The sequence below is a fragment of the Abramis brama genome (genome assembly GCF_963993115.1).
Source record: "Abramis brama genome assembly, chromosome: 19".
NCBI lineage: Eukaryota > Metazoa > Chordata > Actinopteri > Cypriniformes > Leuciscidae > Abramis > Abramis brama.
Genome location: NC_139981.1, coordinates 8,091,295 through 8,117,882, shown reverse-complemented (window position 1 = coordinate 8,117,882; position 26,588 = coordinate 8,091,295). Strand labels below are relative to the sequence as shown.

The 26,588-nt window shown below is 36.1% G+C and overlaps 4 protein-coding genes across 4 annotated transcripts; all 4 read right to left on the bottom strand.

The window, feature by feature from the left end:
* Positions 1-331: 331 nt before the first annotated feature.
* Positions 332-5,544, bottom strand: ftr14l (finTRIM family, member 14-like). The gene is made up of 6 exons (XM_084093736.1): positions 5,133-5,544; positions 4,715-4,810; positions 3,342-3,575; positions 3,069-3,228; positions 2,545-2,604; positions 332-2,443 (listed from the first exon to the last, which is right to left on the bottom strand). Exons 1-6 carry the CDS (start codon positions 5,529-5,531, stop codon positions 1,923-1,925), a joined length of 1,470 nt encoding a protein of 489 aa, XP_083949862.1. The 5' UTR covers positions 5,532-5,544; the 3' UTR covers positions 332-1,922.
* Positions 5,545-7,105: 1,561 nt separating this feature from the next.
* tlr4bb (toll-like receptor 4b, duplicate b) lies at positions 7,106-10,320 on the bottom strand. The gene is made up of 3 exons (XM_084093646.1): positions 10,230-10,320; positions 9,435-9,601; positions 7,106-9,337 (listed from the first exon to the last, which is right to left on the bottom strand). Exons 1-3 carry the CDS (start codon positions 10,311-10,313, stop codon positions 7,120-7,122), a joined length of 2,469 nt encoding a protein of 822 aa, XP_083949772.1. The 5' UTR covers positions 10,314-10,320; the 3' UTR covers positions 7,106-7,119.
* A 212-nt stretch (positions 10,321-10,532) lies between these two features.
* LOC311070014 (toll-like receptor 4) lies at positions 10,533-13,268 on the bottom strand. The gene is made up of 3 exons (XM_084093643.1): positions 13,145-13,268; positions 12,896-13,062; positions 10,533-12,810 (listed from the first exon to the last, which is right to left on the bottom strand). Exons 1-3 carry the CDS (start codon positions 13,265-13,267, stop codon positions 10,590-10,592), a joined length of 2,511 nt encoding a protein of 836 aa, XP_083949769.1. The 5' UTR covers position 13,268; the 3' UTR covers positions 10,533-10,589.
* A 5,924-nt stretch (positions 13,269-19,192) lies between these two features.
* On the bottom strand, positions 19,193-22,643 carry LOC311069451 (toll-like receptor 4). Its single transcript, XM_084092631.1, has 3 exons — positions 22,520-22,643; positions 22,271-22,437; positions 19,193-22,185 (listed from the first exon to the last, which is right to left on the bottom strand). The coding sequence occupies exons 1-3, from the start codon at positions 22,640-22,642 to the stop codon at positions 19,965-19,967; spliced, it is 2,511 nt and encodes an 836-aa protein (XP_083948757.1). The 5' UTR covers position 22,643; the 3' UTR covers positions 19,193-19,964.
* Between the last annotated feature and the right edge of the window lie 3,945 nt (positions 22,644-26,588).

Here is a 26,588-nt window from a genome sequence, read left to right as displayed (position 1 = left end):
CTTGTATTTAATAAAGAGGTTGTACATGCTGATATGTTTTGCCAGACAAAATGTACTTCCCATGATTTAAAACAATTATATTAGAGTTTTAGTACATTCTGATATGAGTTCCTTTCTGATAAGATGTGCTACTGTTGTTGTAATGTTCAACGCATTGCTCATCTTGTTTAAGAAGCAATTTTTATCCAACAAGCATCACAGCTGGCACTATTATCCTGTTGACTGGGTTGGTCAGATTTTCAGAATAGCTGTTACCAAACGTATTCTGTCTATTTGTCAGACATATTGAGTATTTATTATCAGAGAGCAAAAAAATGTAGTATAGAGCTTTCACAATGCACAGTTTGTACTTTATTCAGAGCTATACATTTCACAGAATAGCCTATAAAAACAAAACTCATCAATAAATTTGGGCTGTATTTCACAAGTAATTAAATACAGTTCCTTTTTCTACTATTTCCCACAACAGCCAATCTGAAGACAACACACTTTCATAGATGTGCAACTGCTGAAACAGTATCTCAGTCCACTGCTGCATAATAGCAATCCTTATCAATGTTCACGTTTCTGCGTGTTTCTTCCCCATCAACATGTTCTTTGTTCTTTTGATATTCTGACATAACCGGCTGATGATATTGTGCGTATGATGAAAATAATATTCATGGATAAGAACATGTGGTCAGAAGAATGAGTGATGTATGAGTCATAAAAACAGACTTGTGAATGTTGATATTGATTGTGAAAAGTTTGTCTCGTTCTGAGCATATAAATATTTCTTAAGCCTCACAATGATGTAGACTTAGTCATATCGGTCATTGCAATCAATTTTAAAACGTGCAAATTCAAGATAAAACAACTCAAAACACACGAGTTGCCTTGCTCAGTATTACTGTAAAAATGAGTATAACAAATTATAACTTTCAACAAGTTTGGAATGGCTCCATCTAGTGGAGAGATATACCATATGTTTCCCACATCTGGACGTTTGACTAAAAACAGAAGGCCAATGCATAGGTTACATGTACTTATAGTAATAAGATTAAATTATGCATAATTACATGCAATTAACCCTCAACCAAATCCTAATCCTACCCTAACCCTACATGTAGTTAATTATTATTACTCAGTACTTAAATATATAATTACACTGTAACAATGACACCTTAAAATAAAGTGTAACCACGCTTTTTTGATTAAAATGATTTCAGAAGTGTAATAAAAGACAGTTTGTTTTTTTGCCCTATGATAAACATACTGTATTGTTTTATGTAGTAATGGAATCATAAAACAAGTAACACATCATAGTGAAGGATTCACAGGTGATACTTGTCATTGTTCAGATAATCCTTATATCTACTATGCACACAAAATATACCCAGTCTCTATGTTTTTGATGGGGAATGGAGTGGCAGTCTAGAGGGGTGTCCAAACTCGGCCCTGGAGGGCCATTGTCCTGTAGAGTTTAGCTCAACTTGCCTGAACTCACCTGTCTGGAAGGTTCCAGAATGCAAGACCTTGATTAACTGGTTCAGGTGTGTTAAATTGGGGGTGGAGCTGAACTCTGCAGGACAGTGGCCCTCCAGGAGCAGGATTGGACACGCCTGGTCTTGAGTATTTGGAACCAAGACATTATAAATAAATCAATAAGCTAATTTCCGATTTATATTTGGGGGGGAAAAAATCAACGTTTTGCTATTTTCTAAGTTGGCCCACTGCCGATAGTGATAACTGATATAGCGACTGATACCTGTCAGAATGAGGTCAGTGATTCATATTTTATTTCGATGCAGATGTCCAAAGAGGGATGCAAAGTGACTCACTTCCTGTTCTCACTGAACTGACTAAAATGATAAATTAGATAAGATAAATATGTGACAACCACATGCTGATCAAACATTTAGCAAACAAACGTATCTCTATATTTACAGTCGCACTGTAGTTCCGTATCCCCAGACTCCAAGGCCAGGGTAGAGGGGTTCAGTAAATTTAGTTTGAACCTTATACAGAAGCTTCATTTTGTCAGACACACTATAAAATGCCACTGTTCCAGCCTCATAGTCTACATACACCCCTATCCTGGAGGAACTGGGGACAGATATAGTGGTGCTTTTGTTGTTGTGTACAAAGGAATACTTGGATTCAGAGCAGTACAAACTCCAAGACTTGTCATTCCCCCCAAAGCTGCCAGCTTTGTCATTTCCTTTCCTCTGAATTCCTCTGTAAGTCACAGCAATGTCTATTTCTGTGCCGCTCCAGTCCATTTCCCAGTAGTAGCGACCGCCGGCCAGCCCTTCCTTACACAGCACCTGCTGCCAGTATTGGAAGCGATCGGGATGCTCCGGGTACGACTTCGGCTCGTTGCTCATCCGCACCACTGTGTTTTTGTCTGACAGGTGCAGGTTCGGGTGGGCTGTTGAAGGATCTGTTGAGGGCTGACAGAAGTCTAGATCGAGAAAGGGTGTTGTTTAATTAACAATACATAAACAAATGTGTTTCTATATAAAACTACTGTCTCACTGTTGATTATATTGATTATAAACTTACATTCTAAGAAGTCCTCCCTTTTTGCTGGGTCCACAGTCTGGAGAATTTTAACCTCCTTTACTGCAGATGAAAAACATATGTGTAAAAAAAAAATATATATATATATATATATATATATATATATATATATATATTACATTACATTAAATTGAATGCATTGATTTCTGAAGGATCATGTGACACTGAAGACTGGAGTAATGATGCTGAAAATTCAGCTTTGCCATCACAGGAATAAATTACATTTTAAAATATATATATTCAAATAGAGAACATTTTAATTGTAATAATATTTCATAATATTGCTGTTTTTACTGTATTTTTTAATCAGAAAATTGCAGCCTTATGAGCATAAGAGACTTCTTTCAAAAACATTTAAAAAAATCTTACTGACTTTTGAATGGTAGTGTATACATATACCTGTGTATGTGTGATATATATATATATATATATATATATATATACACGCACACACACACCGCACACACACACACACACACACACACACACATAAGAGTTTTAAGCACCTGCTGATGAGATTTTGATCATTTCTTCCTTGCTTATGTCTTCTAATTGCACTTTCAGGTCAGAGATGGCTTTCTTTGCATTGTCAAATGTGTGGTGAGGGGCTAATGTCACCTTGGACAAGTCTTCATATCCAGAAGGAGCAGAAAGAGACTGCCAGCTCTGGGGGGGGGGGGGGGGGGGAGCAGAAATGTTATTTTATCGTACTGTAGTAGGGAACAGTTTAACAAAAAAAGCAACTGCGCTTATGGGTCACAGCACTTTTTCAACAATACCTGTAAGAAGTGGATATGATCATCGGATTGGGACAACTGCTCCAGGTCATTATGTTTCTTTCTTAGTAATGTAATCTCCTCCTCCAGCCTGGCCAGGTGTCCCTCTGCACGTGTCAGCAGAAGGGTTTCCTGGGCTCGGATCATCTCCTTCACTTCTCCATGCCTCCTCTCTAGTGCCCGCAGCAGTTCAGTGAAAATACGCTCGTTTTCATCCAATACACTCTGAGATGAGTGCTGGAATGAGAAAAACACCATAGATGAGATAGGGTCTGCACATTCACAGATTTCATTTACAATACCAGTCAAACAGAGATGGAACAAGTGCAGAGCACCTTTTTCAAATTTGAGGTCCTGTTAAATAAGAAAATAGCATTTTGAGATCATTTAATTGTAACACTTTACAATAATGTTCAATTTAGTAACATAATTAATGCATTAAATATCACAAACTAACAATTTTTTAAATATTAATTATTGATTTAATTTATAAAACTTACTATTCATCAATAATTCATGTATATTTAATTGATGTTCATTTATTAAACTAAGATGTTAAATATTTAAGATAACGTAGAAATTAACATTAAACTACATTAGATTTTTTTTTAGCCTACTTCTCTCACTGCAGATGAAAAACATATATATATTTAAATATGTTTTAAATATATATACACTACTATTCAAATGGGGTCAGTACATTAAATAATAATAATAATTAAAGACATCCATCTAGCGGGTGTTTACATTACATTCTGTATGAACGGCCCCAAAGTATGCATTAAATTGATCAAAAGTGTCAGTAAAGACATTTGTAATGTTACAAAATATTTCTATTTCAAATAAATTATGTTCTTCCAAACTTTCTATTCATCAAACAATCCTAAAAACATGTATCACAGTTTTGACAAAAATATTAAGTAGCACAACTGTTTTGATAACAATAAAAATAATAATAATAATAATAATAAATGTTTCTTGAGCATCAAATCAGCATAATGATTTCTGAAGGATCAAGTGACTCTGAAGACTGGAGTAATGATAGCCTACTTAAAATTCAGCATATTCAAACAGAATTCTTTTTTTTAAATTAGCCTTTACTCATTCATTTTCATTTCTATGAAAATAATGAATTATTCGTTTTCATCAACTCTCAAGCCCCCAGCAGTTTCCTCGCTCTTTTGGAAACCCTGACCTAAAGTATTAACTAATTGGAATAAATAGAACCTTATTGTAAAATGTTTAATTTAATAATATAAAACAGAAATACACATGTATTGTACATTGCTGTGGGCAAGTCAGCGTAACAGCAGTAATTAAGTGACATAATAGATATAAACAGAGGATTCTTCCCAATTATTTTCTAAAATTCGTACTTTTATGGATGCCACTGCCTGCCTGAGATCTTGCCATTTCTTCGACCTTTCCTCAATCTTCTGCTGTGAAGTCATCAGTTTCGCTCCAAGCTGTTTCTGTTGAAAAATTCGTGACACACTGGACTGTCAAAGGGATAGCTCACCCAAAAATGAAAATTCTGTCATTTTCTCACCCTTAAGTTGTTCTAAATTAATATCTTCTTTTGTGTTCAGAATTCATACAGGTTTGGAACAACTTGAGGGTGAGCAAATGATGACAGAATTGTCATTTTTGTGCTATCCCTTTAATCTTCCAACCAAGTGAAAGCACTAAATATTGACTTGTTTATCAATGATCATCATGATTAAGTTTAAAAAAAGCATATACTACGGTTCTTCATGGCATGAGTCATTTTGTTCTCTCTGTTGATAAGCTCACCTGCTTCTCTGTCCTTTCAGCTGCTGCTGAAACAATATCATGTTTTTTGTGTTCCTCCATGATACACAAAACGCAAACACATGCTTGATCAGAACGACAGAAAACCTCCAAAAGTTTATCATGTTCAGCGCAGATCTTCTCACGCAGTTGCCCTGTTGCTGCCACCAGTTTGTGCTTCATGAGAGCTGGATACTCATAATGAGCCTGGAGATGCGTCTCACAAAATGAGGTTAAGCACGTCAGACATGACTTCACTGCCTTGTTCTTCTTTGCCAGACAGAAATCACATAGCACTTCTCTGGAGCTGTTCCGGCTGCTGGAGCTGCTGTATCTTCCATTGCGTCTGGGTTTCTCCAGAGTGCTGTATCGGCTTTGGTTTGCTGTACTGCTCCGAGACATGTTAAAACTCTCTCTGCATAATCCAAAGACTAGTTTGTGGGGTAAAAAGTAGTTTCAATGAAACTGTACAAACACATTCATTATATAGAGGAATGTGAACCGTGTGTGATAAACCAGTTTAGCAGGTTAGATGCTGACATCTCCTGAGACAGCTGATGTCAAAACAAAGAAAAGCAAAAATGTGAATGTTGTAACATAAACATTGTAAAACATCTTTGTACAAAGGCCCTTTTGTTGACAGTAAACCATGAGTGAAGTGTCTGTAAGTTTCCTCCAGTGGTTAAGTAGGGAAAAATTGACGATGGTCCGATTATTCGAAAAATAATGTGACGACGCGAAGCATATGCTGTTTGTGTGTGTGTATGTGTGTGTGTGTGTTTGTAGAAGAGAGAGCTGGAGAAAGAGAGCGTGCTTTCAATAGATTAATAAACGTGATTTTGAGGGGGAAACATTGATATAGCTTGTCATTTGTATCATATTGTTTGTTATATATTTGCTTGGTCAGTCTTTGTGGGTTTTGGTTCTTTCGCTGTTGTAAGCTGTAAGGACCTATGAAATAACTAAAATAATGATTTAGCGAAGTATGGAACTGTAATATGGAACTGTAATGCGGTCAAGACCTGCCTGGAACTACTTTAGCAGCATTCACTTAAATAATAAACTTCAATCACTTAAATAATAAACTTAAATAATTGCACACCTTAGAACATTCATCAACCAAGAATAAAGCATTCAATAGCCACGTATAGTAAAATAAAAGCTACATTTACTAATATAAACTTAATAATATTTTATTAATAAAAATGTCCACTTAAATCATGCCTACATGCAACAGTTTAAAGTCATTTTGATAACACAGACCAGAGGCTCTGTAATTTAATTTATTTCCACATCTACATCAAATGTCAAAGAAAATTTAATTTATACAGAATTGAAGCATCCAGTTTCAAAATGTGTAACATGGTTTCCTGTGAGAATCAAAGTAGTTAAATTGCTTACAAGTAGCCTACATCATCGTCGATATAATGGACATGACTTTTGAAATGCCAAAAATGTTACATTTTTTTAAAAGTTAAAATTCTTTCATTAAAATTTGTATTTGAACTTTGAAGTTCAGATAGAGGTAGAGATATGTGAAACTATTACGTAATGAGGAGAAAAACAACAAACGACAGTCAGAAGATTGGAAATTCAGCTATAGAGTCATCATGCACTAAACTAGGAACTTTTCTGTTCTATTTATAGAATTTTACTTTACAAATGTACACATCAGTGTTTCCAGTAACACATTCATGAGATGTGGGGCTTAAATCTATTTGACCACAAAGCACAGTAGTGTTTGATAAAGATCTGTTTACACTGTATTGTGCATGCAACTTTCACTTCTCCCTTTTGCTTCAAGTGCATTGCCAAGAGGATCTAAAAGCCTATGTGCTGTTTTCACAGCAAACAATAGCATTACAGCCCTGTGAAAAATGATTGACTACGAAATCAAATGTGATGTCTTTAGATTCTTAGTTTAAATAAAAAAGCATCAGTTTATTTGATAAAATTCAATACATTCACATGTACGGTATACATGCACAGATTATTGCTTTATAACAGCTCTCCTGAGCCGTATCCAGAATCTCATGTTACTCAAAGGGTCCCTGCTCCACTTCAAGTATGTGTTCTTTTTCAGATGCTTATGAAGACCAAACACTTTCTTAGTCTTCATCTCTTCCACATCTTCCAGAATGACGATGATGATGTTGGCATTGCGTTCCATCATAAACCGGGACTGAGCTAATTCAAACTCAAAGCGACACCAGGCGCTATCAATGAAGTGTTGAGACACAACCACAATGACTTTACGACTGCCCATTATTCCTTCATCAATAATGTTGGACGTGATAGACTTCCCTGCTTGAAAGTCCCGCATGTGAAGGCAAAGATGAATAGGTGGAACACCGTTCTCCAGATTCTCCATCAGTTCATTCATGACCCAGACTTCATCATAGCTGGAGAAAATCACAAATGCATCATAGGAACATTCTTGTTGTCCAGGTGATCTGTAGCCTCTCAGTAGAATACAGCAATACTGAAGATAAAACTGGAACCTATAAGCCAAGACTGATAACACAACTACTAATAAAACAAAACTTAATGATAGAACAATTGTGAGTCTTTTCTTGTGCACACAGCTGTCAATGTCAAAGTCCACTGCTCTAAAATCTGAGTTTGGTGACAAGGTTTTACAGAAAATATTTTCTGATTTCTTCAAAATGTTCTGATTTTGGATGATCCACAATATAAAATCAGTCTTGGAGCAGGAACAATCGATGGGGTTGGAGGACAAATCAAACTCTGAAAGGTTTGTGGGCAACTTTTGGAGAACATCAAGTGGGATGCTAGTAACGCTGTTCTTATCGATATAAATTGATGTAAGATGGTTCAGCTCTGGTTGGGTCAGAAAGTCCAAAATCATCAACTTGTTTTTACTTAAATATAAATGCCTGAGTACCTGTGTGCCGGTAAAAGATGTCCTGGAGATTACTCCGATGCCACAGTGTGAGATGTCAAGAACTTCCAAATGTGTAAGATTTTGTAAGAGATATCTCAATATATCTCCACCGAAACTGATTCCCGCCATTTTAAGCACAGTCAAATTTTGCAGGTCCCGAAAAATCTTGTACCTTGTTAAAGTAATACTTGTGTAGGAAATATCCAAATACTTTAAATTTTTTAGACCTTGTAAAAATCCAAAGTAAAAAACTATGACTAGTTTTGTATGGTGGAGGTCCAACACTTCAAGCAATTCAAGTCCAGAAAATGGCTTATTAACCATCCCTATCTCTGAGTTTTGACTAAGATTCAAGAATTGAATATTTGGTGCCCTTGGAAAAAATTGGTTACAGCAGTCCTTCAAAATCAAAAAGTTTCCACTCAAATCTACATGACGAAGAGACAGGTCACTGACACCAATACCAATACCAATAAAGGATATAGGCACAGTATTCTTCACCACCAGTTTTTCTAAGCTTGGTATGTGTGAAACAACTGGTACAGTAGATAATTTAGTGGGACCTAAATACAGTTCCTTAAGATGGTGAAATTGAACATGTTCCATTCTTTTGATATATCCAGTTTTCAGTGTGATTTTTGTCGCATTGATCATACAATGGAACAAGTGCATTTCAGAATCAGAGAATTCTTTCTGAATAAGATATATTTCATTGAAATTAACTGAACAAAGACCATCAAGATAATTAGAATCTGACACATTGATTTTCCATTGCATTCTGTAACTTCCAACGAACAACTTATCCACACTGAGACCAGTAAGAGCATTTAGACACCCATTTTGAGCATTTAATGAAACGAAGGCAGCTTGTATGTGAAACTCTCTGAGATAAACATCTTTGAAAGCTCCTGGTTCAATGTGTAATAATGGATTCCTAGAGAGAATCAAAGTCATGTTTCTGCCAATCTTTCGCAACACAACAGTGTGATCAGTTTTGATGATGGATATATTATTGGCATGTAGATCAAGTAAACTGAAATCTTTAAAGGTGCTCATGAATGGAGGGAGAGACACGGACTGGATGTTATTTGTTCCAACTTTAAATTCCTGTAGCTTAGTAAGGTTATTCATTTGAAGCTGTAAGGACGCGAGACCAACATCCACAAGAACTAGTCTCTGTAGTTTATGTAAAGAATTCAAGCATCCAGGTCCAAAATATGTAATAGGGTTTCCAGTGAGGATCAAAGTAGTCAAATTCTTCACATTGTAGAAAGTATCATTTTCAATGTGCTTGATGTGGCATCTGAAAGCCCAGAAGATTAAAAATTAATACATTAAAAAATAGTTAACATGTTTAAATTGTAGTGCATTATGATTAATGATCAGTAGCATTAGTTTACCTTGTGAGGTCCAAAACTTGCAAATTGAACAATATAGGAAATACACACTTATGTAAAGAGTTCAAGAAATTGAAACTGAAATCCAGAGACGTCACAGTGAAGGGAAGACTGCTGGGAATGTGAGTCAGATTTCTCCCAGAACATGAGTATTCCATATTCTCTATTATCTATTAATAAAACAAAGACACAATAATACCCTTTTTTATTTTTTTTAAACATACTTTTGGTATTTCTGATTCTGATTTTCATCTGTCTGAGAGATCCTAAAGCCTGTTTACTTTTCTATAAGATAAATAGACAGACAGACAGACAGACAGACAGATAGACAGATAGACAGATAGATAGATAGATAGATAGATAGATAGATAGATAGATAGATAGATAGATAGATAGATAGATAGATAGATAGATAGATAGATAGATAGATAGATAGATAGAAAATCTCAGAAAAAGTGCATTTCTACATACGATCTGAATTTTCCCTTTCCCTTCCCTTAGAAAATGAGGCTAATTATAAATGACTAATAATATAATATAATATAATATAATATAATATAATATAATATAATATAATATAATATATAGAACTATATTATAATCTATAGAACCTGAGCATCAAAAAATACAAAATAAGTTCAGAAGTCCAGCATGTTTATAATACTATAGCCTTCGATCAAAATAACAATACATAAACACTCACATAAACAAATAGTATTCTCTAAGAACCTAGCCTTAAAGCACATATATGAACTATATTAACAATAACTATATATAAACTATATGTATTGTTCTTACCGTGGTACATTCCTGTCCTTCTCCAGCATTCACAAGAATCCAGATTGAGTTTAGGAAAATAATCTGTTCACGATATAAGATCATTGTGATGTAAAGCACATACCATTTAATATAAATCTGTTAATACTCTATTGTCGAAGTACTGCATGCTTGCAAGCAACTCTCACTTCTCCCTTTTGTTTCAAAAGGGAAGTTATTAATATTAAAAGTGCATTCCCATGGTGAATAGAAAGAATTTTAAAGGAGAACTAACTTTAATCTGTGAGAAATGGTTGAAAAACATAAAATGCAATAAATCTTCTTAAGATTGTTCAAAAATTTATTTATTCAAAACATAATATATCCACAGTAAATGTAATATTATTGTTTAGTGGCAATAACAGCTCTCCTGAGCCGTATCCAGAATCTCATGTTACTCAAAGGGTCCCTGCTCCACTTCAAGTATGTGTTCTTTTTCAGATGCTTATGAAGACCAAACACTTTCTTAGTCTTCGTCTCTTCCACATCTTCCAGAATGACGATGATGATGTTGGCATTGCGTTCCATCATAAACCGGGACTGAGCTAATTCAAACTCAAAGCAACACCAGGCGCTATCAATGAAGTGTTGAGACACAACCACAATGACTTTACGACTGCCCATTATTCCTTCATCAATAATGTTGGACGTGATAGACTTCCCTGCTTGAAAGTCCCGCATGTGAAGGCAAAGATGAATAGGTGGAACACCGTTCTCCAGATTCTCCATCAGTTCATTCATGACCCAGACTTCATCATAGCTGGAGAAAATCACAAATGCATCATAGGAACATTCTTGTTGTCCAGGTGATCTGTAGCCTCTCAGTAGAATACAGCAATACTGAAGATAAAACTGGAACCTATAAGCCAAGACTGATAACACAACTACTAATAAAACAAAACTTAATGATAGAACAATTGTGAGTCTTTTCTTGTGCACACAGCTGTCAATGTCAAAGTCCACTGCTCTAAAATCTGAGTTTGGTGACAAGGTTTTGCAGAAAATATTTTCTGATTGCTTCAAAATGTTCTGATTTTGGATGATCCACAATATAAAATCAGTCTTGGAGCAGGAACAATCGATGGGGTTGGAGGACAAATCAAACTCTGAAAGGTTTGCAGGCAACTTTTTGAGAACATGAAGTGGGATGCTAGTAATGCTGTTTTTATCAACATAAAATGATGTTAATTGTTTCAGGCTTGGGTGGATAAGAAAATCTATAGTCATTAAATTGTTTCCTCTCAGATTCAAAAGTCGAAGTCTTTTAAGATTTTCAAAAGAGCTTGGGTGTAACTCTACCATACGACAGTATGACATGTCAAGGTGCTCTAGAACTGTGAGATTATTAAATAAATATCTTATTACATCACCCTGAAAATGATTGCCAGCCATCTTGAGAACATTAAGACTGCTCAGCCCATAAAAGCAATATATGTTAGCAAAAGTGATACTGGAATAAGAAACATCTAGATACCTCAAATACTTTAAGTTAGACAAAAGTGAAAGGTGTCCCATACCTACAACCCTTGTATGATGGAAATCTAGAATCTCAAGGGAATCAAGTCTATCAAATGCTGGAACAGAAAGACCGATTTGTGGATTTAAACTCAAATTTAGATATCTGATTCGATGAGTGTCCAAAAACATTTCTGAGCAGCATGATGTTAATGTAATTTGGTTTGAACTCAGATCCACATACTGAAGCTTAGGCATGTCTATAAAGGATTCAACTTGGGTTGCAACGTTTTGTGTAAATACTACTTTTTCTAAAGTATGAAGATGTGAAAGTAGTTTACATGGCACAGTATCTAATTGATTGTTAATCAAGTAAATCTCCTTAATTTCATTAAATGGCACATACGCAATATCACGAATTAGACCACCCTTCACAGCTACAATTGTGGCGTTAATCATACAGCGAAAGATATTAATTTGCCCACTAGGTCTTTCTTTTATGTAATAATATACCTCACGAAAATAAATAGAGCAAAGGCCATCTAAATAGTCTGAATCTGATGGGAAAATCTTGTTATCATCCCTGTACTTTCCGAACATCAGCCTTTTAACATTAAGACCATATAGAGCTTTTAGACCAACTTTCTGAGCAGCAAATGAAACAAAGGCAGATCGAATATCTAGCTCTCTGAGATAAACATCTTTGAAAGCTCCCGGTTCAATGTATAATAATGGATTCCTAGAGAGAATCAAAGTCATGTTTCTGCCAATCTTTTGCAACACAACAGTGTGATCAGTTTTGATGATGGATATATTATTGGCATGTAGATCAAGTAAACTGAAATCTTTAAAGGTGCTCATGAATGGAGGGAGAGACACGGACTGGATGTTATTTGTTCCAACTCTAAGTTCCTGTAGCTTAGTAAGGTTATTAATTTGAAGGTCTAAGGACGCGAGACCAACATCCACAAGAACTAGTCTCTGTAGTTTATGTAAAAAATTCAAGCATCCAGGTCCAAAATATGTAATAGGGTTTCCAGTGAGAATCAATGAAGTCAATTTATTTACATTGTAGAAAGTATCATTTTCAATGTGCTTGATGTGGCATCTGAAAGTAAATACATAAATTCAATATTATTTATAGAACAAGACATTGTACATCAAGACATTTAGATGGTAATAACATTGCTTACCTTGACAGATCAAGGACTCGTAGAAAAGACAAAACTGGGAATACAGTCTTCTGTAAGTGTTTCAAAACGTTAAAACTGAAATCCAGAGTTTGAACTGATGGAGAAATAGTTGGTGGTATGTAGCTGAGGTTTCTTCCCATGCATGAGTAGTGCAGATTCTCAGTAATCTAAGTAAATGGTTAAGTAAATGTTAAAATTTCACAACAGTAATGCAGAACAAAGATTCAAATTCAGATTTAAAAAACTTACCTCAGTGCATGATTCTCCAGCACCTATGGAAAAAAATATCATGAAAGCACTTACAGTAAAGAAACTCATCTTGAGTGATCTCATCCGGTCATAAAAATGTGAGTCAGCCTTGTTTGAGATCATTGAATATGAGGAACGAATGACATGGTTTTCAACAATGGGGAACTATGGGCAGAAAGGATGTCATAGAGAAGTAAGCTTATGCTAAATTAGTTAAATCTTGAATGAAGAAGTACCTTTCTGAATAGATGTATTGCAATTGCCTCTGTAATTCATATAAGTTTAATAAGGACAACTTTTTGTGGACTTCCTGGCCTGTGGTTGTGCCTGATCACTCCTTCATCTCCACCAGACTCCTTCATCCCCTCAGCTCCATTGTTTTCCTCACTACCTATGGCTCCATCTTACATTCACATTGTTAGTTCATATCTGACTATTTGTGTATCCAATTGGAGTCTGAGCCAAATGATTGACAGTCACTACTCTCTACATCAGATCTGTTCAAATCTGATGTGTGTGTCCAGTATCTCTTTAGTTTTCTGGAATATCTGTGTTGGTTTCCATGGTAATGACATTGTGTTGGTGGGACTACGCCAAAAACAACATGGAGGGTTTGCAATGTTGTCTTAGAATATGACAATATGTAGCCACGGTGCTGGACAACTAATAAAGCAGTGACAGAAACGGAGGCTGGCATGAGCGGCTTTATTCCGTGCTACCATCTCCGCCGCACAGTCAAGTCAAGTCAAGTCACCTTTATTTATATAGCGCTTTTTACAATACAGATTGTATCAAAGCAGCTTCACATTGATAGCATGAAAATAATACTACAAAGTTTGTTTCTAGAAGAAAATTGCATCATCGTCCACCCTAAATAAGGCAGATCAATAATATTGTTGAATATTAAATGTCCAACAATAGTGAAAGACCTTATCACTAGACCACATTATAACATAATTTTCTGTGTGACCTGCACATTGACAACAACACAATGCAACCTTTGTTTTCTATAGGGGTACTGTAATGTAATGTATTTCTGTTCCCTTTGGTTTCTGTTGTTACTTCTCTGTGTTTACTTTCTGTTTCCCTAATTGCCTTAGAAACGTATTTGTTCATTGTTTTCTCCCTCATTGGCCTGTGTATTTATTGGTGCGTTCAAGTCCTCCTGGGAAGTTCGTACGTACGAGGTGGGAAGTCGTGTTTACGAAGGCAGGTGCGTTCAAGTCACTTTCGTCGGAGTAAGAGATGGCGGAGTACTTTCTCTTTATTAGTTAATTACACAAAAATACATTAAGGTTCTTAAACTCGTGTTCTAGAAAATGAAGAACAAAGAAATGTGCATCAGGTGTACTTTGTTTTTTTATGTTTTTAATTAATTTATGAAGCCACTGCCAACTTTATCATTAGGCTACATGTTGCATTGTTATATTATAATGCCATCATATTCTGTGCAGGCAATTAGCTTACTGCGCTTTAAATAGAAAAGCCTGACAACTAAATACCTTTAAGTATTGTGGTATTCCGCCATATTTCTCAATGACACGCCTACAACTCGTAAAGATCGGGCCGAAAATCCCGAGCTCCCCACTGGTATTTACGACATTGTGGTGGCGTTCATGTGCGTTCAACTATACGATCCATACGAGATGATTTGAACGCACCATATATCCAGTTTCATTTGGTTCTTAGTCTGTTCTCGTCATTATTTAAGTTGGTTTGGATTTGTTCTTGTTCTTGTTCTTGTGTTTGTTTTGTTTTTCTTAATTAAAGACTGCTGCAATCAGATTCATGGCTTTTTTCACTTTGATTAAATCAACCGTGACACAATGATTATGTGTACACATCTTGCACAGTGATGTGTACACATCTTGCAAATTAACTCTTTCCACCAATGCATAATCAATACCTTGCAAATTAATTTGCTGTAATTTCCCAAGCATTATTGTAGCTGCTTGTGTTTAGAGTGATGCCAGAGCCCGTCTACGGAGAACCTGGCCGCTCCCTATTAAGTCCTATTGTACCGAATTTTGGTTGTAGTTCCACCAGTGTTCCACTGGGGGCGATCGCCCATGAGTGTAAAATGAATGGGAGTCTATGGAGCTAGACGGCTAAATTTGTCTCTTTCACCCGATTGCCGTTGAGAAATCTCAGATTTGATTGTAGGTTTTGCAAGTTCAATATAGGTTATAGGTCGAAAGTTGAATGAACGAGTACTTATGTCCTTTCGATTTCTTACAGGTTGAGTTGTTGTTGCCCATAACACACTAGCATTCTGCTAATGAACGCTGATTGGTCAGTGAAGGACTGATTACGACCAGAGATACCGCTTGATGGCATCGTGTGTGTGTGTGTGTGTGTATGTATCTTCGGCGTGGTCTTTTAAAACAACAAAACAAAAACTCTTCTAGCATGTGTATTTACCTGTGTCAGCTGTGTTGTCGATGCCTTGAAAGAAAACAAAGTGCAGAGTGCAAAAGCACCAAAGTGACTGAAGGATTGCCGTAAAGCCGTATCTCTGGTCGTACGATGTGTGTGACGTCACTGACATTCTAAAAGACTTTTGGTCCCACTTTATATTAAGTGGCGTTGTACTTACATCAAAAAATAAGTACAGTGTACTTATTGTGTTCATGTTGTATTGTAAAACACTTTTGCTGCTATTGAGGTGTGATATGGGTAAGGTTAGGGACAGGTGTGGTGGATTGGGTAGGTTTAAGGTGTAAGGGAAGGGTCAACTGTGTAATTACAAATGTAATTACATAAATTAATTACAGCTGTAATTACATGCAAGAATTTTTAAAATGTAAGTACAATGTAAAAACATGTAGTTACACAATAAGTACATTGTATCAAATTATTAATTTCAATGTAAGTACATAGTACTTAAAGCCACTTAATATAAAGTGGGACCAGACTTTTTAAAGCAAATAAGTGACTTTAAAAAATCTAACACAAAGCAATGTGTAATTTCTTTGCATCTCCTTTCGAATAAAACTTTCAAATTACTAGACAAAAAATTATATCCTGAGAAAAGTTGATTTTGAGGGGTATAGCTCCATAGACCTCCATTCATTCTGCACTCGTCCTGTGAGCGCACTCATATGGAACCAGAGTGGAACTGCAAGAAGCCGGAAGTTTACTGAGAGTGGAAGTTCTCCCCTTATTAGACATTCTCTGGTGATGCCACTGCAATAAAAAAAAAAGACCAGCAGATGTCCTCAGCATTCTCAAATATATTTTTTATTACCAATTCATGGCTGTTTTAAAACTGTTTGGCTGTTTAGCCACCAAATCAAACAAAAGGAAACTACAACGGACAGTCAGGACTGCTGAGAGAAATATTGGTGCCCCCTGCTCAACCTCAAAGAATTTTACACCTCCAGAATGAGCCAGGCACAAGAACAGCATTTTCCTTTAGGCAATCTTCCACCTGAACAGTTAAAACTGCCAAAAGGATATCTTCATTGTTCATAGTGTGACTATAATATAAATATATTATAAACCTATTATCTATCTCTGTACATTCATTCTACTTTCCATCTGTACATACTACACTTCCATTTTGCACATAACTGTAAATCTGCATATAGCATATCTGTATATAGAATTCTGTCCATTGTGTATATTCTAGATTTTTTATTACTGTATTGTGTTTTATTGTATTTAATTGTATTGCCTTTTAATTATTGTGATATATTCAATTTTACTGTCTATATCCCTATGAATGTCTGTACTTTTTTTTCTGCACTGAAAGATCCTGTCACCAAGACAAAATGTGTGTGTGTGTGTGTAAACTTGGCATTAAAGCACATTCTGTTTCTACTGATTGTGGTTGATTTTTGTAGATTAGTTTAAAGCTTCTGCTAAGATAAATAGTCCATTACAACAAGTTGAATGCTGAAACAACATCACAATATTATCAAGGGATCAAAGGATTTAATGATAGCTTTCATCAAGCTATTACAAAACTGATGCTCTCTTAGGCTAACTTAACTATTGTGAGAAGCAAGGTGGCGCCAATTACCTATTCTAGTTGTGTTTGTATGAGAGAAAGAGGAAGAGGCCGCGCAGTGATATGAGACACTTGAAAGTAGCACCGGTGAGAGATTGGTTTCTGTTTCACAAGCCTACAGCATACTGCAAATATGCCTACTTCCATACTAAATAGTTTGAAAAACAGTGTATACGCAAAGTAGTACTATGTCCAAATTCATAGGATTAAAGGGGTGATATAATGCCCTTTTCACAAGATGTAAAATAAGTCTTTGATGTCCCCAGAGTGTGTATGTGAAGTTTTAGCTCAAAATACCCCACAGTTATTTTTATATAGCATGTTAAAATTGTAACTTTTTGAGGGTGAGCAAAAATGCACCGTTTTGTGTCTGTTCCTTTAAATGCAAATGAGCTGCTGCTCGAGGCACAGAGGGCAGAGCTTCAACAGCTTGCACTCACACAGACATGCACTGAAAATTTCAAAAACTTTTAGCCTTATGTTCAAACCGGAGTCAGACAATGATGTAGCGACTCAAGAAGTGACAACATGTAGAATGAAACAGGACATTTATGTTGTTGTATGTATGGTTAGTTGGTGAATTTATGTAGCTTATGTGTAGTTATCTTCTAGTCATTGATTAGCATATAGAGGGTTTTCACCTACGTCACGATTTGGTCAGTTACCCGGATGCGCGGCCATATTGGAGGTACTCGGATGTAAACAACGGCATGGATTGCACTGTTTATGTACTACTGAACACATTGTTACACTAATTTCTGATGTCTAAACCACGGGAAAAACACATGGAAGCTGCGAAATCATATAGAGAAGGACTTGGTAAGCAGGAAAGAGCTCAAAATTTTGACAAACTTAAGGTAATATGTGGTAAAGATCTGAATGAGCTAGCTTCTCTAGTCCTTACTTCTATTTCGTATCCCGACTTTGGCTAGGCTACGTTCAGATTGTCTACACATTTCCATATTGTAAAATTTAAATAAGAAAACATTTATATTGCAAATGCAAACCCCTCCATCAACGCAACATCATTGCCGTATTGTCAAAGAGCTGTGTGGACACACAAATCGGATCTGAACAGTTGCAATACAGTGTGGACATCATTTTAGATCATATTCCAATCGGATACAAAGATAATCGGATTTGGACTGACAGTGTGAATGTAACCATAGTTAACTATTTTATGTCAACATTTTAGCCATAGTTAACGCTTCATTTACACATGTGGCTGATGCTGTGCCTCTCTCAACCACAAACGCCATCTTTCATCAGTTTTTTGCACTCTTCTCTTTAACTTTCGGCAGTCTATAGAACTAGAAATGTTTTTTCTCGGTGCGACCGATGAGTACAGACCAAAACTCGACCATTTTTCAGAAGCAATAATCAGCCAAATTTGCGAGTCCGTTCAGTTCAATGGCAATGTTTACGTTCAGTGCCTCCAAAATGGCCGACTTCCGGACTGATGACGTGTCGTGAAAACCCTCTATTCTGTCTTGATAATCATGTTCAGGGGGCGGGGTTTATGTTAATTATAGGGTTGGTGTCTGGTGATGTCACTAAACTGGGAGGAATGTCGTGTAGTCCCTACCAGCCTTTGTAGTCCTTAAAGCAATTTCTTCAAAAGATAATATCTCCCTTTGGTTTGAACTTTGAGCATTGTAACTTTGCATATGTTGTAACAGCAGCATACACATAACTAAAGTTAAAAAGTGAAATCATAATCAAACACCCCTTTAATAAAACAATAGGCAAGACGTGCCCGGATGACCTACTACTTCCGGTGAGATTAAGAAGTGTGCATCCACTGGACATTTACTATCCCATGAGGCAACTGGAGAGGATGTGAATAGCAGTGAAGTGATGCAACTGATGCTGTTGGTCACATGACAGTGACAATATGGCAGATGTAGTAAGTCTGGATTGCATTCATACACACATTCATACTATATATTATAGAATACTTATTTAACGGTTGCGAAGCAAGTTTCAAATTAAATGTAATACCTACTAGTAAAAGTATGCAATTTCAGACACAGAGATAGTGTAACCACGACTTTAATCGGATGATAAGTGATTATTCAGGAATATTTTACTGCAAATTACCAATCATAATCAAGCATTCAAGAGAGCCGTGTTATAAATGAAAAAACTCAGTGCAGAACTGTTTCAGACATTTAGCACCTGGTTAATATTTACATTGCTTGTGGTTATGAGTAACAAGACTTTTTAGTGTGCTCGCAAAATAATTAAGATTTAGGGAGATATTTTTCTTTGATGCAATGATTGCAATAAAATATTCTGTGCAAAATCTATGGAAAACTTTCAAAAAAGAAGAAAAGTGACAAAGAACAAACTACGTAGTCAGGATGGAGGAAATTCAGCTATCATAGTATCATCATACACTAAACCATGTATTTTTCTATTAACAAATACACATATCACTGGGAATGGAGCTTGAATCTGTTTCACTGTAAAGCACATAGCATTTGAAAAATATGTATACACTCTATTGTTGTAGTTTTTCATGTTTGTTCCAAAAGGGAAGTTGTTCATTTCTGAAGCCCATTGTTTGCAGTATTTACAATGAATAATAACATATTTGCCAAAAATGGTTGAATACATGATAAAATGTAACCATACTTATTTAAATACATGGCTAAAAAATGAAGCACCAGTTTATTTAATAAAAATAAATTATTAGAAATGATTAGAAGCTGTTACTAAAGCTTCAATAAAATGTATCATGACTAGAAAGCTGTACTGACAAACTATCCAAGGGATACATAGGAATGATCAATTTTCGAAACAATATTATTGTTTACTGGCAATAACAGCTCTCCTGAGCCGTATCCAGAATCTCATGTTACTCAAAGGGTCCCTGCTCCACTTCAAGTACGTGTTCTTTTTCAGATGCTTATGAAGACCAAACACTTTCTTAGTCTTCGTCTCTTCCACATCTTCCAGAATGACGATGATGATGTTGGCATTGCGTTCCATCATAAACCGGGACTGAGCTAATTCAAACTCAAAGCAACACCAGGCGCTATCAATGAAGTGTTGAGACACAACCACAATGACTTTACGACTGCCCATTATTCCTTCATCAATAATGTTGGACGTGATAGACTTCCCTGCTTGAAAGTCCCGCATGTGAAGGCAAAGATGAATAGGTGGAACACCGTTCTCCAGATTCTCCATCAGTTCATTCATGACCCAGACTTCATCATAGCTGGAGAAAATCACAAATGCATCATAGGAACATTCTTGTTGTCCAGGTGATCTGTAGCCTCTCAGTAGAATACAGCAATACTGAAGATAAAACTGGAACCTATAAGCCAAGACTGATAACACAACTACTAATAAAACAAAACTTAATGATAGAACAATTGTGAGTCTTTTCTTGTGCACACAGCTGTCAATGTCAAAGTCCACTGCTCTAAAATCTGAGTTTGGTGACAAGGTTTTGCAGAAAATATTTTCTGATTGCTTCAAAACTTTCTGATTTTGGATGATCCACAATATAAAATCAGTCTTGGAGCAGGAACAATCGATGGGGTTGGAGGACAAATCAAACTCTGAAAGGTTTGCGGGCAACTTTTGGAGAACATGAAGTGGGATGCTAGTAATGCTGTTTTTATCAACATAAAATGATGTTAATTGTTTCAGGCTTGGGTGGATAAGAAAATCTATAGTCATTAAATTGTTTCCTCTCAGATTCAAAACTCGAAGTCTTTTAAGATTTTCAAAAGAGCTTGGGTGTAACTCTACCATACGACAGTATGACATGTCAAGGTGCTCTAGAACTGTGAGATTATTAAATAAATATCTTATTACATCACCCTGAAAATGATTGCCAGCCATCTTGAGAACATTAAGACTGCTCAGCCCATAAAAGCAATATATGTTAGCAAAAGTGATACTGGAATAAGAAACATCTAGATACCTCAAATACTTTAAGTTAGACAAAAGTGAAAGGTGTCCCATACCTACAACCCTTGTATGATGGAAATCTAGAATTTCAAGGGAATCAAGTCTATCAAATGCTGGAACAGAAAGACCGATTTGTGGATTTAAACTCAAATTTAGATATCTGATTCGATGAGTGTCCAAAAACATTTCTGAGCAGCATGATGTTAATGTAATTTGGTTTGAACTCAGATCCACATACTGAAGCTTAGGCATGTCTATAAAGGATTCAACTTGGGTTGCAACGTTTTGTGTAAATACTACTTTTTCTAAAGTATGAAGATGTGAAAGTAGTTTACATGGCACAGTATCTAATTTATTGTTAATCAAGTAAATCTCCTTAATTTCATTAAATGGCACATACGCAATATCACGAATTAGACCACCCTTCACAGCTACAATTGTGGCGTTAATCATACAGCGAAATATATTAATTTGCCCACTAGGTCTTTCTTTTATGTAATAATATACCTCACGAAAATAAATAGAGCAAAGGCCATCTAAATAGTCTGAATCTGATGGGAAAATATTGTTATCATGCCTGTACTTTCCGAACATCAGCCTTTTAACATTAAGACCATATAGAGCTTTTAGACCAACTTTCTGAGCAGCAAATGAAACAAAGGCAGATCGAATATCCAGCTCTCTGAGATAAACATCTTTGAAAGCTCCTGGTTCAATGTGTAATAATGGATTCCTAGAGAGAATCAAAGTCATGTTTCTGCCAATCTTTTGCAACACAACAGTGTGATCAGTTTTGATGATGGATATATTATTGGCATGTAGATCAAGTAAACTGAAATCTTTAAAGGTGCTCATGAATGGAGGGAGAGACACGGACTGGATGTTATTTGTTCCAACTCTAAGTTCCTGTAGCTTAGTAAGGTTATTAATTTGAAGGTCTAAGGACGCGAGACCAACATCCACAAGAACTAGTCTCTGTAGTTTATGTAAAAAATTCAAGCATCCAGGTCCAAAATATGCAATAGGGTTTCCAGTGAGAATCAATGAAGTCAATTTATTTACATTGTAGAAAGTATCATTTTCAATGTGCTTGATGTGGCATCTGAAAGTAAATACATAAATTCAATATTATTTATAGAACAAGACATTGTACATCAAGACATTTAGATGGTAATAACATTGCTTACCTTGACAGATCAAGGACTCGTAGAAAAGACAAAACTGGGAATACAGTCTTCTGTAAGTGTTTCAAAACGTTAAAACTGAAATCCAGAGTTTGAACTGATGGAGAAATAGTTGGTGGTATGTAGCTGAGGTTTCTTCCCATGCATGAGTAGTGCAGATTCTCAGTAATCTAAGTAAATGGTTAAGTAAATGTTAAAATTTCACAACAGTAATGCAGAACAAAGATTTAAATCCAGATTTAAAAAACTTACCTCAGTGCATGATTCTCCAGCACCTATGGAAAAAAATATCATGAAAGCACTTACAGTAAAGAAACTCATCTTGAGTGATCTCATCCGGTCATAAAAATGTGAGTCAGCCTTGTTTGAGATCATTGAATATGAGGAACGAATGACATGGTTTTCAACAATGGGGAACTATGGGCAGAAAGGATGTCATAGAGAAGTAAGCTTATGCTAAATTAGTTAAATCTTGAATGAAGAAGTACCTTTCTGAATAGATGTATTGTAATTGCCTCTGTAATTCATATAAGTTTAATAAGGACAACTTTTTGTGGACTTCCTGGCCTGTGGTTGTGCCTGATCACCTCTTCATCTCCACCAGACTCCTTCATCCCCTCAGCTCCATTGTTTTCCTCACTACCTATGGCTCCATCTTAGATTACATTCACATTGTTAGTTCATATCTGACTATTTGTGTATCCAATTGGAGTCTGAGCCAAATGATTGACAGTCACTACTCTCTACATCAGATCTGTTCAAATCTGATGTGTGTGTCCAGTATCTCTTTAGTTTTCTGGAATATCTGTGTTGGTTTCCATGGTAATGACATTGTGTTGGTGGGACTACGCCAAAAACAACATGGAGGGTTTGCAATGTTGTCTTAGAATATGACAATATGTAGCCACGGTGCTGGACAACTAATAAAGCAGTGACAGAAACGGAGGCTGGCATGAGCGGCTTTATTCCGTGCTACCATCTCCGCCGCACAGTCAAGTCAAGTCACCTTTATTTATATAGCGCATTTTACAATACAGATTGAATCAAAGCAGCTTCACATTGATAGCATGAAAATAATACTACAAAGTTTGTTTCTAGAAGAAAATTGCATCATCGTCCACCCTAAATAAGGCAGATCAATAATATTGTTGAATATTAAATGTCCAACAATAGTGAAAGACCTTATCACTAGACCACATTATAACATAATTTTCTGTGTGACCTGCACATTGACAACAACACAATGCAACCTTTGTTTTCTATAGGGGTACTGTAATGTAATGTATTTCTGTTCCCTTTGGTTTCTGTTGTTACTTCTCTGTGTTTACTTTCTGTTTCCCTAATTGCCTTAGAAACGTATTTGTTCATTGTTTTCTCCCTCATTGGCCTGTGTATTTATTGGTGCGTTCAAGTCCTCCTGGGAAGTTCGTACGTACGAGGTGGGAAGTCGTGTTTACGAAGGCAGGTGCGTTCAAGTCACTTTCGTCGGAGTAAGAGATGGCGGAGTACTTTCTCTTTATTAGTTAATTACACAAAAATACATTAAGGTTCTTAAACTCTTGTTCTAGAAAATGAAGAACAAAGAAATGTGCATCAGTTGTACTTAGTTTTTTTATGTTTTTAATTAATTTATGAAGCCACTGCCAACTTTATCGTTAGGCTACATGTTGCATTGTTATATTATAATGCCATCATATTCTGTGCAGGCAATTAGCTTACTGCGCTTTAAATAGAAAAGCCTGACAACTAAATACCTTTAAGTATTGTGGTATTCCGCCATATTTCTCAGTGACACGCCTACAACTCGTAAAGATCGGACCGAAAATCCCGAGCTCCCCACTGGTATTTACGACATTGTGGTGGCGTTCATGTGCGTTCAACTATACGATCCATACGAGATGATTTGAACGCACCATATATCCAGTTTCATTTGGTTCTTAGTCTGTTCTCGTCATTATTTAAGTTGGTTTGGATTTGTTCTTGTTCTTGTTCTTGTGTTTGTTTTGTTTTTCTTAATTAAAGACTGCTGCAATCAGATTCATGGCTTTTTTCACTTTGATTAAATCAACCGTGACACAATGATTATGTGTACACATCTTGCACAGTGATGTGTACACATCTTGCAAATTAACTCTGGCCGCTCCCTATTAAGTCCTATTGTACCGAATTTTGGTTGTAGTTCCACCAGTGTTCCACTGGGGGCGATCGCCCATGAGTGTAAAATGAATGGGAGTCTATGGAGCTAGACGGCTAAATTTGTCTCTTTCACCCGATTGCCGTTGAGAAATCTCAGATTTGATTGTAGGTTTTGCAAGTTCAATATAGATTATAGGTCGAAAGTTGAATGAACGAGTACTTATGTCCTTTCGATTTCTTACAGGTTGAGTTGTTGTTGCCCATAACACGCTAGCATTCTGCTAATGAACGCTGATTGGTCAGTGAAGGACTGATTACGACCAGAGATACCGCTTGATGGCATCGTGTGTGTGTGTGTGTGTGTGTATTTTCTGCGTGGTCTTTTAAAACAACAAAACAAAAATTCTTCTAGCATGTGTATTTACCTGTGTCAGCTGTGTTGTCGATGCCTTGAAAGAAAAGAAAGTGCAGAGCGCAAAAGCACCAAAGTGACTGAAGGATTGCCGTAAAGCCGTATCTCTGGTCGTACGATGTGTGTGACGTCACTGACATTCTAAAATACTTTTGGTCCCACTTTATATTAAGTGCCGTTAAGTACTATGTACTTACATCAAAAAATAAGTACAATGTACTTATTGTGTTCATGTTGTATTGTAAAACACTTTTGCTGCTATTGAGGTGTGATATGGGTAAGGTTAGGGACAGGTGTGGTGGATTGGGTAGGTTTAAGGTGTAAGGGAAGGGTCAACTGTGTAATTACAAATGTAATTACATAAATTAATTACAGCTGTAATTACATGCAAGAATTTTTAAAATGTAAGTACAATGTAAAAACATGTAGTTACACAATAAGTACATTGTATCAAATTATTAATTTCAATGTAAGTACATAGTACTTAAAGCCACTTAATATAAAGTGGGACCAGACTTTTTAAAGCAAATAAGTGACTTTAAAAAATCTAATACACAGCAATGTGTAATTTCTTTGCATCTCCTTTCGAATAAAACATTCAAATTACTAGACAAAAAATTATATCCTGAGAAAAGTTGATTTTGAGGGGTATAGCTCCATAGACCTCCATTCATTCTGCACTCGTCCTGTGAGCGCCCTCATATGGAACCAGAGTGGAACTGCAAGAAGCCGGAAGTTTACTGAGAGTGGAAGTTCTCCCCTTATTAGACATTCTCTGGTGATGCCACTGCAATTAAAAAAAAATGACCAGCAGATGTCCTCAGCATTCTCAAATATATTTTTTATTACCAATTCATGGCTGTTTTAAAACTGTTTGGCTGTTTAGCCACCAAATCAAACAAAAGGAAACTACAACGGACAGTCAGGACTGCTGAGAGAAATATTGGTGCCCCCTGCTCAACCTCAAAGAATTTTACACCTCCAGAATGAGCCAGGCACAAGAACAGCATTTTCCTTTAGGCAATCTTCCACCTGAACAGTTAAAACTGCCAAAAGGATATCTTCATTGTTCATAGTGTGACTATAATATAAATATATTATAAACCTATTATCTATCTCTGTACATTCATTCTACTTTCCATCTGTACATACTACACTTCCATTTTGCACATAACTGTAAATCTGCATATAGCATATCTGTATATAGAATTCTGTCCATTGTGTATATTCTAGATTTTTTATTACTGTATTGTGTTTTATTGTATTTAATTGTATTGCCTTTTAATTATTGTGATATATTCCATTTTACTGTCTATATCCCTATGAATGTCTGTACTTTTTTTTCTGCACTGAAAGATCCTGTCACCAAGACAAAATTCTTGTGTGTGTGTGTGTGTGTGTGTGTGTGTGTGTGTGTGTGTGTGTGTGTGTGTAAACTTGGCATTAAAGCACATTCTGTTTCTACTGATTGTGGTTGATTTTTGTAGATTAGTTTAAAGCTTCTGCTAAGATAAATAGTCCATTACAACAAGTTGAATGCTGAAACAACATCACAATATTATCAAGGGATCAAAGGATTTAATGATAGCTTTCATCAAGCTATTACAAAACTGAAGTTCTCTTAGGCTAACTTAACTATTGTGAGAAGCAAGGTGGCGCCAATTACCTATTCTAGTTGTGTTTGTATGAGAGAAAGAGGAAGAGGCCACGCAGTGATATGAGACACTTGAAAGTAGCACCGGTGAGAGATTGGTTTCTGTTTCACAAGCCTAC